The following is a 17232-nucleotide window of genomic DNA, read 5'->3' as shown; positions in this document are numbered from 1 at the left end:
CACTCCATGGCTTCTCACTTTAATGGGGTGTGCACCCTCCAAAATATTATGCCCCTAATAAGTGCTAGTAGGGCATTTTTATTGCTTCAACCTGGTGGGATTTTCACCACTGGGCTCTCCAGCAAAGGGCACCCCAGCAATACCCCTTGTAACCCTGGAATATCTGTTTCCTGTTGAAAAGCTTCGCCTTTGTCTGTCTCCATAATCAAGGTGTGAGAAAGTCCAGTCTTGCGGCCTAAACTCTTGAGTTTTTCCACAAGAGTTTGTGCTTCCTCTCCCTAACCACACCCTTCCCCCAGCACCCTTTCCCTGCCTCCCCAAAGCTGATTGGTTACTGAATCTTGTAAAAGGCCAGGTTTTTTTAAAAAAAAAAAGCTATTAAAGCAATATATTTCTGCAACATGCTTCTACTATGAGCAACTCAAACATTCATACTATAGAACATTATAATTAGAGGTAAATCTCAGAGTGACATTTATTGGTGCTTTTAAGCATATGCCATTTATCATTTTCACAGGAAGTCACAGACCTGTATAGTCTGAATATTTTCAAGTAACATGAGAGAGACAAATACCTGCTTTGGCTTTGTTGGTGACTTCGTATCTGTAGAGCAGGGAAGGGGAAAAGTGTTTTATGTTAAATACCATTAAGAAAAAAAGCAATAATGTCTTTGCATGGCCCCACCCCACCCTGACTGCCTGCAATGCCAGCCTGGATATCCCATTTGTCTGCTTCTTCTCCAACAAGTCTCCTGCATTTCTTTCATGCTGCCTACATACTTGGAATACCCTTCTTGAAAGAGTCCACAAGGCCACTCCCCTCTTTACATTAGAGCCTCTCCAAGACATCCATCACTGGGAAGCGTATACAAAATTAGCCAGCTAAGAACTTTAATTTATTCCCTTCACAGAATAAAAAGCCCAACTCCATGCTGTGTGTTAGCCCTTGCTATGTTACTGCAGTAATTTCCCTCTGTTCCTCTTCCTCATAGCTGCTCCCTATTGCTCCACTAGCCCCCTGGAATACTATCGAGCAAGTTTTTTGGAGCAGGGATCACTTCTGTGTTTTAAGAAGCACCTCGCAAACTGTGTGCGGTGCTAAGTTAAACAGCATGCTAATTACTTGCAAGAACTAGCTCATTTCAAGATAGTGCAAAAAGTAAATTCACTTCTTGTTGAAAACAGATCTGGTCAGTTCAAACTGACACATTATTTCCTCTCACATACCGGCATCCGGAGATATCTTCGACAGGAGGAGGCTCTGAATCCCGGCATTCTCAGAGAGCTTGGAGTAATGTAGGGCATCGTGTCCAAGGGCATCTACAAGGCTGAAGTCAGCACCCTTTCTGATCAAGGCTTCCACAATGTTAAGGCCGCCAGCTTCACAAGCCAGCATCAAAGCAGTTCTAGAGAAAACACACAGAGCCCAAGTGTAACGATTCTACTCTTAGGGTGGTAGCTCTGTCACATAACTTTTTTGGGAAAAACATCCTGAGTCATGGACAAACATCCATAAAATCCAAGATTTATTTTTTTAAATCAACATGCACAATTTCTCTCCTCATTTCTCCCCACACACCTGCTCCCACCCCAGCCCCCACCTTACCCCTAGGGCCTTTTTGAGGAATTTGGCATTCTGATCCTTGCTCCATCTTGAGTCTCATCACTGCACTTCCAAGAGGAGGTACCTGATGGGCAGCTTTTATCAGCAGACTGTCCAGTTTTCAAAAGGAAACTGGCACAGAAGCAGCTTCTGATTAGAAAGGCTGTCAGATGCCAGAGCCAAGATCAAACTACAGCCCTGAGAGTCATGGTGCAGGACAAGAGCATCTATTTGAATACAGCTGCATTTCACTCATTTGCTTTTAAGTGAACGCAGATACAATCATGGAGATTTACTCATTTCAGCCAAAAAGCAAAATAAATTGAAAAGCCCCTTGTGAGAATAAGTAAGACACACAGTGAAGGAGGACAGCTCAAATCTCCTCTAGAAAACCAAAATATCTTGTTATCCCACAAAAATTTAGCAGTCAATCCCAACTCCAAGGCTAGGCAACCTACAAACAGCGTCAAGAGCTTGGAATAGTGGATTGCATGCAGCAGGAGTACATTGTATTTTTTTAAAATCCTTCCAAGTTACTTGCAGGGATGAAGAGTTTTATCAAAAGTACTTTGCTGCATACTAGCATTTGTTTACCCTCCTGTGAAAAATACGCTGCCCTCAGCTTGAAAATAGGTCTAATAGATTGGTGTTTTTTAGTTTGTGCTTTGAAAGGAACAGACAAGAACAATGGCAAACACGATCATGGCAATGAATTTTTTTCAGAGTAGCAGCCGTGTTAGTCTGTATCTGCAAAAAGAACAGGAGTACTTGTGGCACCTTAGAGACTAAAATTTATTTGAGCATAAGTTTTTTTCTCCTGCTGATAATAGCTCATCTTAATTAATTAGCCTCTTATTCCACTTTTTCATGTTCTCTGTATGTGTATTTATATCTATCTATCTATATCTTCTTACTATATGTTCCATTCTATGCATCCGATGAAGTGGGCTGTAGCCCATGAAAGCTTATGCTCAAATCAAATGGTCTCCAAGGTGCAACAAGTACTCCTGTTCTTTTTATGGCAATGAATTGTTTCCTTCCATATTTGTCAAAACATTATAGCACTCCTTTCACTCACCACTTGGGGGCAGAAGCACGGTGGAAAGATGGCAGTTGCACTGCAGTGTGTTAAAACAGTAGTGGAAGGGAGGAAAGTGAAGAATATCATATTCAAGTGAAATTTGCAGAGATGATTTTAGAATAATTGCCCAATTGGAATTTGGACAGGATATTCAAGTTGGACAACCCCAATTTTTATTTTTTCATATTAAGAGAGCTTACATAAATTAGTGATGCATATTGCCACAAAATCAGATATATAATACGTTCAGCTAGTCTTCATACAAGGGGGAGATGGCAGAAAGAAAAACAGAGTTTCTCATTTAGTATCATCTTCCTCCCTTCTATTCACCGTTACTGTTTTCTAAAAAGAGCAGGAATACAACTACTGTGCTGTCTACTGAAGAGTGAAATGCTCTCATACAAGTGGACAATGAACTTTCAAGAGAGTTTCCATAGAGTCAACAGAAAGCCTGTAAGCGAAAGGTAGAGAGACCTCTCAGAGTGGACAGCACTGTAGGTTCAAAACATTGAAGGCCATTCAGCAACTGGACAAAGGGGCTAGTTTTCTTCTTTTCTTAGAAAAGCTGAGAACAAAACACTGCTCTAATGCACTTAGACTGTATCAGTCCAAAGTAAGGGCTAACTCTTATTTTTCCCATATGCTGTAAAGTGCTCTAAATCATCTTATCGTGCATTACAATGTGTAAATGCCAAATCTCCTCAGCAATCCATTTTGCTCTGGCAATTTCAATACTGGTTTATAAAACAGTTCAAACATTTTTTAAAAATGCAAATTCCATCAACAAAATTGTAAAAAGAAAGAGTGGGGAAATACTCTTGGGATGCTCTTCTTTAAAAAGCAATTTTGACAAATCATGAGCCTATAAATTCAACATATTACTAAATGGTGCAGCTATAGAGAATCATAGAATATTAGGGTTGGAAGAGACCTCAGGAGGTCATCTGGTCCAACCCCCTGCTCAAAGCAGGACCAACCCCAACTAAATCATCCCAGCCAGGGCTTTGTCAAATCAGGCCTCAAAAACCCCTAAGGATGGAGATTCCACCACCTCCCTAGGTAACCCATTCTGGCGCTTCACCAGGCTCCTAGTGAAACAGTGTTTCCGAATATCCAACCTAGACCTCCCCCACTGCAACTTGAGACCTTTGCTCCTTGTTCTGTCATCTGCCACCACTGAGAACAATCTAGCTCCATCCTCTTTGGAACCCCCCTTCAGGTAATTGAAGGCCGCTATCAACTCCCCCCCACTCTTCTCTTCTGCAAACTAAATAACCCCAGTTCCAGCACTTCCATCGTGGAGTCCTTTGTTGTGTCTTCTCTTGCAGTTTTCCAGCATCTGATCATCACAGTACTTTAATGGCCTTTTAGACAGGAAAAAGCCTTCTGGAAACATGTCTTGTAGTTATTAGAACCAACTTGGAAATGTGGACTCAAGTAAGACATGGGAAAAAATCCAGTGGAGAAAACCAAGCAGCCTTCAAAAGACTGTATATGAATGTTATTGGCCAGATTCTTGTAGGAGGGATATTTAAGTGTGTTTTTCTCCCATTTTACACCACTCTGGAAGTGTGAAGACTGTCTTAAAGGGGCCAGCTGGCCCTATGTATTTACCCTTTCAAATTTTACTTTAGCCATAACTCTCCGCACACGCTCCAAGCCTTCTCTCACAGCCAGGTAACAACCTCTTATACAATTGTCAACATTTACTATTAATGACAGTTCTGGGGAAGAATGATGAAAAAAGAAAAAAAAAAAACTTAATTTCAAAAGGTCAATATCATGGAATTCATTAATACAACAAAGCTATTTTGTTGTACCTTCCATTTTTGTCCCTGGAATTGATGTCTGCTCCATGATCCAGAAGATGTCTACATATCTCAGCATGGCCATTTTGTACTGCGAACAACAGGGGTAAATTCCCATCCTAGGAACACATTTAAGAAACTATGAACAAGAATGAATCCATTCATCCCCCCAAAAACCAACCCTCAGTTAATTTAAATGTTAATTATGACCCTTCCTTCTACAGAGCATGGATTGTAAGGCATATCCAGTTTCCCCTTCATAAACCATGGGGATTTTTCTTCTTTCGTTTGTTATGAAACAAGTGGCAATGTAATTTGGCTTAATTTAATCCCTTGCCTGAGCATCCACAGAGATATCAATCAGCACAGCTTTAGGAATGCTGTTGGTTATTGGTTCTCCCTTTGCTCTTTGGTTAACTCTACAGCAGGTCAGAGCAGGTCTCTAAGGTCCTAGATAAATCATTTAATTTCTTAAGAAATATTTCCATAATAAGTGGTGAGTTTAAACATGAATTAGGTAAATAGAATCAAAAGGACAAGGTTTCACACCAGATAAGTCTTCAAGTGAGACAAATTCTAAGTTTTGTGATAGACCCAATACCAGATATGGCAGGTGGGAAGGAAGAAGTTTCTCTGACTGGAGAAATGATATTGAGTTCAGACAGCATGCATGAGTGTTTTTATGCCTGAACTCTGGAATGCCACCAGTCTTTTGTCATGCAAGGTATAATTTTATAGGAGGACCTCAAAAGCTTGGATGCAACTCAGTGATTTGTTTTGTCCATGGACATTTTTTGGTGGCTACTCTACTTTAAAATTAACTTCTCTGAAACCTGAAAGGATACACAGAGTACAGCCAGCAAAAGTGGACTCCATCCACAATGTCTCTATGGATTCAGAGAAGGAGGTGGTCCAGTGGTTAGGGTGCTAGCCTGGAAGACCTGGGTTCAATTTTCTGCTCCACCACAGATGTCCTGTCTGACCTAGGGCAAAGTACTTAGTGTCTTTATGTCTCTGTTCCCCTATAAAATGGGGAAGACAGCACTTCCTTAGCTCACAGAGCTGTTGTGAAGTTAACATGCTAAAGATAGAAAGGTGCTCAGATGCTATGGTAATGGCAGCCAACGCAATAAAAGGGCCTAAGATATATAGATGGATATACATTGTTCAATCTCTTGTTAGCTAGTCCGTAAACAAAAAAAATTGTTTTACAGGAAGGTTACGCATCATATTTCTTTCCACCCCCACACACACTCAAGAGAAAAGACATGCCAAATCCTGGGGCACTCTTTAACCATACCCTCATGTCCACATAGCATGTTTCCACTGAAAGCAAAAAACTCCACACCACCACAAAGAGCTTCCCTTACCTCCAGCTAATAAGGAGGAACCGGGAACATCAGTCTCCCCAACATGATAATGCAAACCATTTATTCCAAACTCAACAACATGAGCAAGTATTCAGTGTCATTGTGTATATACATAGGTGCTGGAACTAGGGGTGCTGCAGTACCCCCTGGCTTGAAGTGGTTTCCATTATATAAAGAGTTTAGAGTTTGGTTCAATGGCTCTCAGCACCCCCATTATAAAAATTGTTCCAGCACCCCCAGAATATATACAAGTTACATGTGGAGTGGGTTGTGTGTTAGCAGGGCAAGCACAAAGGTGCAGTCCAGAGTGTGCTTTACAACACGCCTCTGTAATAATAATCTGTGCTACACAAGAGATGATTCACCACCTCAAATTCAAGATACATTTAACTTGCAAGGGCTCACTATAGCTGCCACCTTTGCCTTACAAATGTGGGAAAAGAGAAGGGCTGGCACATATAGGGGGGAGGGATAGCTCAGTGGTTTGAGCATTGGCCTGCTAAACCCAGGGTTGTGTGTTCAATTCTTGAGGGGGCCATTTAGGGATCTGGGGCAAAAATTGGGGATTGGTCCTGCTTTGAGCAGGGGGTTGGACTAGATGACCTCCTGAGGTCCCTTCCAACCCTGATATTCTATGATTCTATGGCACTCATTTGACATCTTTTCTCTATAAAAGAAAAGGGACTTTTCATTTTCTTCAATACTAGAGATGGGATAGTCTTTAGCTGTTTTCCAGCAACTCTCTTGACAGGTTAATTAGCATAATGAATTAGGCACCAAGCTTTTAATCAGTTGTGAAGCCTATAAAAAGCTTGACAACACTTAGGCTGCTGGCCTGCTGACACCACAGCCTATTATGCTGACCAATATTGTCTCTGTTTCCTTGTATTCCTCTGTCAACCTGTCTGTATCCATCTGTTGTCTCTTGTCTTATACTTAGATTACAAACTCTTTGGGGGGAGGAACGGTCTTTTTCCTTTGTGTTTGTACAGTGCCTAACACAACAGGGTCCTGGTCCATGATTAGGGCTCCGAGATGCTACGGTAATACAAATAGTAAGTAATAAGGTAGCAGAAGGAAGAGACTTGCTGGTCAGGACTTGTCCACACAATGTGCCCCAACCACAGCCAACCTGAGTCAACGGAAAAACTCCAGCAGATTCAAATGGGCTTTGGATCAAGGCCATATGCCTGTTTCTGGCCACTAGCACAAATTCCTCACTTTCATGAGCAGCAAGTTTGGTCTTTTTTGCATTAGGTGGTGAAGCACTTCTCTTTCAGGTGTGCACCAGCAGGTCAGATGTAAAAGCAACTTCCCCCCAAAGGAAATAAGGGACATTAGAAAAAGTATTGCTTAGAAACTGCTGTAATAGACGTTTGTCAGATTGAAAGATGGAAAACCATTTTAAAGTGTTCAGTAAGATAAAGTACATACCAAATCTTTGACATTAATTGGGCATTTGTGCTCACACAAAAGTTGAACTACTTGAAGGCAGCCACATGAAGCTGAAAAAAAATGAATAAAAATCAATTAAATACATTTTTAAAAGTCTATTGTCTGCACTGCCAGTCTATAATGGTGGAAGCATCAAAGAGTTCAACTCAAACATTCACACTGAAAAATATTAGAGGTTCTCTTTTAAAAAATCCACTGAAAGGGCATTTGCAGATTTAGATGTTTCCCTGCCTGCTTGCAAACCAAAGACTGCAGCATTATGTTAGTGTCTGAGAACTAACCAATCAAATTGATTTGTCTTTTTTTACCGTCCAAGCAGGAGGAGGGTGGGCAGAATACAAAGAGCATGAATTGAGAAAAGCAAATTATATTTTAAAATAAACTAGTAATCACAGCCCAGAGTAGCATAAGAGGATAGTCTTTTTGCCCAAAAACATGAACAACTTGACCCTTAATACATTATAGCACCTTTCTTGGCACTTTCATGAGTACCCCTGTTAACTGTACATGATTTTAAAAGCAATACGTTTGATTCACTTGTTTGAAGTGTGGCAACGCTGAAGTCTACTGGCCATCTGGACATATGTCACTACAATCAGTAAAACTGAGATGCCACTGATTTAAGCAGGGAGTTCATTGTAACTTTTAAAAAAAAGCAGACACACTGAAACAATGTCAAGAAGCTATAAACAAGAAAAAATTAAAAGAAAAGTGAAGAAAATTTAGTTCTATGAGGAAACAGAAGCAGAGCCTACTTTAATGTATCTTACCGTGGTGCTGACTACTTTTCCAGCTATAACATGAAAATCACACAAGGAGTTACTGGATTTATGTGATAACATTTATCAAGCTCTAGCATAAAAGAGAATGTCTAGGATTGTGTAAATGCCAGAATGAGAGAGAGTGGATAACAAGTTTTCAATAGAAAAGTTACCCGCATAATGTAAAGCTGTTTTCCCAGAGTTGTCAATGCTGTCTGCTGGGCATTTAGACTGTAGAAAGAAAAAGAAAATGCTTAGAGAAAAATAAAAGAACACAAAGCATTTGTTTGCTGCAAGTACAGAGGGATGACCTCTTGGGACAACCAGCTTTATGAACTACCACAGATGTCCCAGGCCATAAAAACCAATAAACAGTGGGTTAATCATTAGAAGGAATAGTTTTCCTCTCAATAAATCCTAACTACTTTAGCATGCATCCCACTTGCTGAAACACATACACTGGAGTTATGAAGACAACACTCCTGGGAGGAAGACATGACCCCGTAACCCTCCTGGCCAATGAAGATGATCAAAAGTTGCAGAATAAAGGAAGCTATACATTCAGAACAGTCTATATCTGGCTGTCTTGTGTAAAGAGTACTCACAAAAAATCCCCACCTCCAAATTTTATTTAAAAAAAACCAAACAAACCCATTTTATAATGCAGTTTGTCTACATTATTTACAGTCTTTGTTAAAGAAAATGTATGCTTCATCTTTAGGTATATTAAATGAAGTGACTATTAGGATAATAAATACAATTATAACCTATCTTCATGAGGATTTTTCAAAAAGCCATTACTGAATAATTTTAAAATCCTGGCTTTCCTTTAATACTTTCACCATCATACCTAGTTAAAGTAATAAATCTTAACAGTTCTTTAACATGGCATTTTTCAGCGCATAAAACTTTAGTAATATTATGCATTAGACTAAAGTGGTATTTTTAAAAGAACTGGTTTTTAAAATGAAAAATATTAGCTCCAGGCCTTTAAACACAGCACATCTATCTATAAACTTTGGCAAAACTGCTGGGTAAGTGGGCTCAGTTGCAAATACATTACCAGCTTCAATAAAGGAAGCCAATACATTTAAAATTTAAGATGTACATCTAGCCTTCTTGAACTCAACTTCAAAGACATGTTGATCTTATGCCTTCCTCACATTTGTAACAGCTTACATCACGTAAAGCAAGTCCGCAAAGAAACAGAGGAGTGTGATCAGAGCATGAACAAACTAATGCTACCAATTTCTTGCATTCTCGCTGGTTTCTAATTGTTTACAAAGAGATAAATAATACATAACCAACAAAGCAGTTAGCTGCTGTAGCAGCTGAGTGAGTGAATGGGTACTTTCATACTCACCCACCCACATCCATCCACTATTGGTAGTTGAATTAACCTGTTACTGCATGCAGTATAACCAGCGACAACTGGATGTCACTGTCTATGCTATCACTGGTTCGATTAGAACTGCCATTAACCATTGGGTCCCATCTCTCAATATCCAAATTCTCTTTTTCCAACTATCACCTTGTCTCCTTCAACATCACTCACTTGCCCCCACTACTTCCCATCTGCAGGTCCTGTCTACACCACTCTTAATTCCCAACTCCCCGCTCTCTCTTCTGCTGGCTCAGCCAGAGGTTACCTTTGCTATTCTGTCCTCCATCTTCCCTTAATGCCTCTGACTCTCTCCCATAACCCCCAACCCATGGCACACTCTAAACATTTGTTCAAGAGACGAGCAGAGGCAAAGTCCCATGACTACAGTCACTTCCTCCACCTCAAATCTGTTATCGCTGTTTTACATTCCACCATCTTCCTAGGCAAGCAGGGCTACTGTGCCAGTCACGTTGATTTCCTCGCCTGCAATCCTTTTTACTTCTTTACTTGCTACCTTAGGAAAAGAGTAGTAAATTAGGTAGACCTTGCAATTCACATGGAATCCATCCTGGAGACTGCTAGGCTAATGGGTTGGGGGTGGGAGAAACAAGTTCCAAACCCAAGGACCTCAATGAGGATATCATGCTATCCTTCCGCAATTTAGACAGGGGGCGCAGACCAGGGAAGAAGGGCCCTAAAGCTGAGGGACACCAAGAATGCAAGATTCTGGTGCAGATGATTAGGTGGAACAAGTGGTCGAACTAAAAGATCCACATTTAGCAGTGGTGCAAGAGAGCTAGTGAACATATGTTAGTGATCTAAAAATCAGTTTCGTTTTACTTTACCTGGAGAAGCCTCTTGATGCAATCAAGGTGGCTGTTCTTTGCTGCAAGATGTAAAGCAGTGTGCCCTAAATTAATAAAAACAAAGCAAATTAAATATTCATAATTATGAATTACACAAAGGTGAAATTATGTACGGTTCTCACCCCAACAGAATCAAAGAGGGGGCTGGGGAAAGAAGACAACTCCACACCAGACTAAAGACAGTTAAGTCTTATTCCAAAAGTAGAGACTACTGGTTCAGTTCAGGTGCCACAAAATAATCCCAGTTTATGATCCTACACGTCTAAGGCCATGCAAACCTTATGTAAGATTTGCATGAGGATGGGTGATGAGGGTGGATCAATTGATTATCCGTTCATTCCCTTTGGGGCACCTGGCATTGGCCACTGTCAAAAGACAGGAAGATACTGGGCTAGATGGACTTTTGGTCTGACCAGTATGGCCGTTCGTTGTAAGAATCCATCTGGACAGAAGTCAATCTATCGCCCAAAGGGTGCATTTGGTCCGACCACCCTAGTTCATGTTTTCTTACCAAAGGGAATGAAGCTGTGTGTGTAACTTTTGTTTCTTTAAAAAATCAATATTGTGCTCACCATTGCCTAGATACCACAACAGAGATGGGCATATTAAAATATCCTACCTAGATCACAATATTTGGGTGCATTTACAGAAAACAAGTAATTCCCTCTTTTATAGGCATGCAGCCTCACTTAGAGCTCTCCAGAATTGCTGCACAGATATGTTCAGAAAGTGCTTTTGAGACAGCTGTCATCTTGGGACTGAGCCAGGGACATCCAGAGCTAAAAGCAGGAGCTGCTACACCTTGAGCGAAAAAGCCAGGCCCCTCTAGCTGGGGCTGTAACAGACTTGTATCCTCTGCAGAAGAGGCAGAGAGGATGACCTGTAACACACTCACCAGGGACATACACTCAGCAGTCTCCTTTTGTGCCTGTTTTATCAATTTGTGAGTTATCAATACTATCTAACAATGCAATACTGTTTATAGAAACAAGAGCAAAGACTAACACCTCATCAGCTTTTATGCATATAACCCTGGAAGAAACGTGGAAGTTAGAAAGAAAAAAGTTAGCATATACCAACTGTGAAGAAGAAAAAGAAGCAGCCAAGAGACAGTGCTCTAATACGGATGCTCAAGAGCCATTGTTTGTGTGGTCAGTGGTACTACATGGAGGATGAGAGAGGACTACCAAAGCAAAGTTTCTTCAAACTGAAACAAGCATCAGTTTGAAGCTCAGAAGAGAAGCTCACCATTCAAAATGATGAATGGATTAATCAGTCCTAAAACAGGATCATAAAGTGACAAAAAGTCTGGGTCAGATTTTATACATGATGCACCTACAGTTTCAAAGTTAACCACTCTCCCAATTTTGCATGTGTAATTTGAATTCTTCCTCCAAAATCACAGAGCACCTCTCACATGTGATAAGTATTCTGATGTGTGCAAGAAAGCTAACCCATCAAGTAGGTATTTTAGTCAGAAACTGATCTAGTCCACCCAATGTTTAAAGCCTATTATTGTGAGAGATGGAGTATTGATGGGTCATTCAGGCAAACTGGACTGGCTAGTTAACATATAGAGTATTCATTCTGTAGTTACCCCAACCGAAACACCATAGTCTATTAAAAACTCAGCCAGTTATCCCCCATTTTCTCTTTAAAGTATTAATGATAAAAGGCACAGGGATTTTCTTGAGAACTGAAACACTTCAGGCTAATTAGCTCTGAGCTCTGCTTTGGGCAATCAGCTCCTACCATCAGCCATCAATCCTCACGAAATGCCCTGCTGCAATTCCAGTACAGTTAACGGGGTTAATAGTCTGGATACACATAAAGTTAAGCCTAAAAATCTTTACCTAAACTAGGCAGAGTCTTGTTAATTTCATATCTTCAGAACAGGTTTTATGTTGGAGAACCATCAATTATTTTGCAGTCTTGAGTCCATTAGCATGCTTAATTTTATAAACCCGAGGTTGAAATTTTCAAGACTGGAAGTACGAGTTAAGGCACCAACAGTGTGTATGTTTATGTATGCAGGCATAATACTGCAATTGCTTTAATCAAATTGCTAAAAGATGCATGCAAATGAGCAGTAAAGCACCTAACAAATACAAGCTGTCCAAGCAGTCACCCAGTTTTCACAATCAATGTAGCTGCATAATTTCACGTGACATGTTGTTTACAGACTTCTCATTTTGAAAACATGACTTTGGTCTCGTCTATGCTACAAGGCCTTTTTCAGCATAGCTTAAGCAGCTATGTCGACAGAAGTTGTTCTGCTCGTGTAGCTACGCCAATTCTTTGAATGACTTTAGCTATGCCAGCTGAAGCACTATCAGCAGAGCTGTGCCTACATTGGGATTTTTGCTAGCATGGCTATGTTAGCTGGGGCGGTGATTATTTCCACACTCCTTTCCGACACAGTTGGCAAAACTTTGTAGTGTAGACTAAGCCTACATCTTGTCCTACATAAAACATGTAGCAAAGGCTCATAGTAATGTACCTGTACCATCCTGTGCCGTGACATCCACACCATGCGTCATCATAATTCTGAGGCACTCAGCATGTCCCTTAGCAGCAGCCAGGTGAAAACTGAAAGACAATTTACACTCAGCTGATTTTATTAACATCTCTTTTCCATTAGCATTAGTAAACCAACTGTTCAGCTTTTCCATTTTGCATCCCTCAACTCCTCCAAATATTCCCCAAGTATATTGTTCTCAAAGTGAATAATGAATGTGTGACAGCTAAAAGCGTCTTCCTTCCATGTTCATACTTCTACTCAGGATGACTTCTTACTAACCAAGTACATTATGCACAGTTCCTATCCAACTTCTAAACTAATGGCCAAATCCTGGCCCTACTGAAGTCAGTGGCAAGACTCCAGCTCAAGTCAGTGACGCCTGGACTGGTACTCGTCCTCAAGCAGAAGCAAACAACACACTTGTACTGCTCATCTACCCTCAATAAATTACCAAAAGATTGCAGAGTTGCGAGACTGTGGTATAAACATACTCTAATTTGGGGTTTTGCTTTTCACCATGCATTATCTTGCTTGTTGGCAAAATAGGAAGTTGTGGAAGTTGCCAGCCACTAGAGACCCATTCAACAGAAGTAATGGCTAAAGACTTAACTACAGAGTAGACAGCAGTAGTTGTACTCTATCCAACCATTTCACACAACATCTCTGGTGTTTCAGGATTTACAGACTGTGTCCTGTGAACAGGCAGCCATGTGGTTTTACTGAGGTATGCTATGTGACCTATAGAAAGATGGGAAGCAGAGGGGGAGGAATGGGGCTTTTGAAAACTGGAAGAGTTAATGTATAGCATGTGCAATTTGACTACAAAGATGATTCAATCGAGACACAGTATTCTGAGTGATTTTACTAGAAAATGACTGCGTACCAAGTTGATGAGTAATTTGGACAGCAATTTGCTTTCAGATAGCTGTGTACATTTCTCAGGACCACAAGCTGTGGGGTAAAACCCAAATCCAAAGGACAAAGGCGGTTCAAACTAATCCCAAACCACTAGAAGTGAGAGATACGGAGGCAGCTTAAGCACGCATGCTAGCGATTGTAAAGAAACCAAAACTCCAATAGTAAGTAGCTTTGGTAGGGTCTTTTAAAAGTTTGATTGCTATCAATACTACTGACCTCATCTGATGAAAACAACAAATTTTCTAAGATCAAAAAGGCAATTTAACATCATCATCATCTCTTCTCCCACCTCCCAAATATCAACTACTGTATTTAAGAGTTTGCATTTTGGATGGTAGTTTTAATATTTAAAGGAAGCCAACATCAAAGATTTGCTTCCAAGTGGGCATCAGCCCACTAAAGAAGATCTGGACAGAGAACCATGGGATCCTGGTCGACAACTAGGACTCTTAAGTGTCACAGGAAATATGAGAAGTGACAACAATTCTGCAGATGTTTCTGGCAGAAGACATCAGAACAGCAACACTACACTCTGCTAAACTGCATGTACCATAGCTATGCAGACTGAGGGCATACAAATACTGTATAAAAGGTTCTACTGAGAAGTTAATGAAGGTTAACAATTGGTGGGTGATAATGATCTAGATTGGAAGTGGTTTATGCTATGGTTTTGTCTGTGGTTAAATTCATTGTTCATTTACCAACTCTTCTTTCCTTAAAACATGGCTCTGGCCTACGTTAGTGGTCTTGTCTTTACTCTACAGCTTGAGTGCTCTGATTGCTACTAATAAACGCAATCACTTCACTGTCTTCTCTTCATTGATCTCTCATCATAAGCATATTTTGCAAGTTCTTTGGGGCAGGACCTTTTTCTTTCATGTGTATACTGCACCTAGCTCAATGGGTCCCCACCCAATCCCAGCTTAGGGTCTATGGGCACCAGCATAAAATATACTATATACTCTTGATGGGGAAATAGTACCCACAAAACCAGACAAAAATAAATCCTAATGGGCACTAATTTGCAGCCTTTAAAAAAACAAAAAGAATCTCAATAGAGATGAAAGGACCAAAAAAACAAGATCCGGGAAGGAGCTGATCACTTTAGCAGAACACTTAAGCATGGGCTCAGCAGCTTGCAGGACTGAATCCTAGATCATGTGGAACTACCATCTCACCCCCACCAGACCAGCACTGCCGATCACTGTGGCAGAAGCTTGGAGTGCACTGCTCTGGCTTTAAACTGTTCTTGGGATACACAGAAATATCCTGTACATTCATCATGGCACCCACCACTGCCATAAATAACAAACTAAACATTTAAAGCCTTTCCGAAAATATGCTAAAGAACATCAGAAGAATGTCTGGCTAGAGGGTGGTATATATTTATATATTAAAATAAAAAACAAGACTCATGTACTAAGTGACCAATAAACAGAATCTTATAAACAAGATTTTTCCAGAATAAAATATTTCTCAGTCTTCTGGGAAAAATGATTGGGAGAGGGAAGTGACTAGACTGATAAAAATCCAACACCTCTAATTTAGCTAATACAACAACATTTCACCAATATTGAATCAGAATCAAAACACAATCATGTAGATCTCCAATTAGATCATAGCTACCCAAGATTAGAAAATGTGTGAAGAACACATTCGGCTTGTTTACATTTGGACACTATTTGTCAGAATCATAAACACTTGCATAGTAACAACTTGGCTAAATCATTGACATTATGATTCACAGCCAGATTCTGTTTGCATAAAGGGCTGTGCCAATGTAACAAAAATACCCAAGTGCATTGTCATAAATATAAAGGGAAGGGTAAACACCTTTAAAATCCCTCCTGGCCAGAGGAAAAACCCTTTCACCTGTAAAGGGTTAAGAAGCTAGGATAACCTCGCTGGTACCTGACCAAAATGATCAATGAGGAGACAAGATACTTTCAAAGCTGGAAGGGGGAGAAACAAAGGTTCTCTCTGTCTGTGTGATGCTTTTGCCTGGAACAGAAAAGGAACGGAATCTTAGAACTTAGTAAGCAATCTAGCTAGATATGCGTTAGATCTGTTTTGTTTAAATGGCTGATAAAATAAGTTGTGCTGAATGGAATGTATAATCTTGTTTTTGTGTCTTTTTGTAACTTAAGGTTTTGCCTAGAGGGATTCTCTATGTTTTGAATCTGATTACCCTGTAAGGTATTAATCATCCTGATTTTACAGAGGTGATTCTTTTACTTTTTCTTCAGTTAAAATTCTTCTTTTAAGCACCTGATTGCTTTTTCATTGTTCTTAAGATCCAAGGGTTTGGGTCTGTGTTCACCTATGCAAATTGGTGAGGATTTTTTATCAAGCCTTCCCCAGGAAAGCGGGTGTAGGGTTTGGGAGGATTTTTATTTTGGGGGGGAGGGGTGGGGGAGAAGACGACATTTCCAAGTGGGCTCTTTCTCTGTGATATATTTGTTAGACGCTTGGTGGTGGCAGCAATAAAGTCCAAGGGCAAAAGGTAAAATAGTTTGTACCTTGGGGAAGTTTTAACCTAAGCTCGTAAAAATAAGCTTAGGGGGTTTTTCATGCAGGTCCCCACATCTGTACCCTAGAGTTCAGAGTGGGGAAGGAACCTTGACATCCATAATAAAAAGTTTTGTTGTATTTAGATAAAAACAGACTGCAGAGAAAGAATCAATAAGGGGGAGGGGGGAGGGACAATCCCTTTCAGGCTGCAGAATGCACCCAGGTGTCTAAAAGCAACACTTCACTGGGGCAAACGACTTACACAGCACACTGCCACATGCCATCACTTACATGAATGTCAGGATCTTGCATGCTGTAAATGAATCAAGAAGTCTTCTCACTTTGTAAGTTTAAGCGAAGATGTATCAAACTTATAGAAAAGTCATTCCAAAAAAATTGAGAAGGGAAGAGGAAAGAATGTGCACAAATAATCTGCATGTGTAAGAAAAAACCCACAACAGATATGAAGTGAATATCATCAAAGCTGAGAGAATAATGCATAATGAATAATTTGACAAGTTTTACCTGTTTGCTAGTTTTGTGTCAGTAGCTTATGTTTCTTTATAATTATACTTATTTGAAAATATTTGCTGAATGCCTATAAGTAATTCTTAGTTTGTAGTTCGCTCAGATAGTTAATATTTTGGAATTTGAGCCATCATGCAGGTTTCTGGTGTGAATCTTCACACTTACATGTTTTAAGTTTGCATTGTGAATATTCTAATAGTTGAGTAAATTTTACTCTTTCCAAAAGCATTCCTGCTTGCAAAGTTATTTGCTGAAATATTGGTGGGAATTGATCAAGGGAGTCAAACACAGGCAAAGCAAATTCAATTATTCTAACAAGTATTTGTGGGAAAATACTTTGGGTATTCACTCTGATCATAGCACTCCTCCATATGGGAACTCTGGTATCTTTATCTACACTGAAGTTTTCAGATACCTTAAATCTGAA

The 17232-nt window shown here is 40.1% G+C and overlaps 1 protein-coding gene across 11 annotated transcripts in view; it reads right to left on the bottom strand.

The window, feature by feature from the left end:
• RAI14 (retinoic acid induced 14) overlaps positions 1-17232 on the bottom strand; it is a 122136-nt gene that overhangs the window by 14565 nt on the left and 90339 nt on the right. For 8 of the 11 annotated variants that reach the window (XM_037902633.2, XM_037902630.2, XM_043547739.1 and 5 more), the window contains exons 4-10: positions 12828-12916; positions 10307-10371; positions 8251-8308; positions 7296-7366; positions 4504-4610; positions 1227-1405; positions 575-603 (exon numbers count right to left, since the gene is read on the bottom strand). In XM_037902633.2, the coding sequence (XP_037758561.1) occupies positions 575-603; positions 1227-1405; positions 4504-4610; positions 7296-7366; positions 8251-8308; positions 10307-10371; positions 12828-12916 (598 nt within the window). The remainder of the gene's footprint in view (positions 1-574; positions 604-1226; positions 1406-4503; positions 4611-7295; positions 7367-8250; positions 8309-10306; positions 10372-12827; positions 12917-17232) is intronic. The other 3 variants (XM_043547741.1, XM_043547742.1, XM_043547743.1) reach the window with 1 other exon arrangement.

The sequence above is a fragment of the Chelonia mydas genome, chromosome 5 (genome assembly GCF_015237465.2).
Source record: "Chelonia mydas isolate rCheMyd1 chromosome 5, rCheMyd1.pri.v2, whole genome shotgun sequence".
Classification (NCBI taxonomy): Eukaryota; Metazoa; Chordata; order Testudines; family Cheloniidae; genus Chelonia; species Chelonia mydas.
The sequence above is the reverse complement of the archived record's forward strand: the minus strand, read 5'-3'. Positions and strand labels throughout refer to the sequence as shown.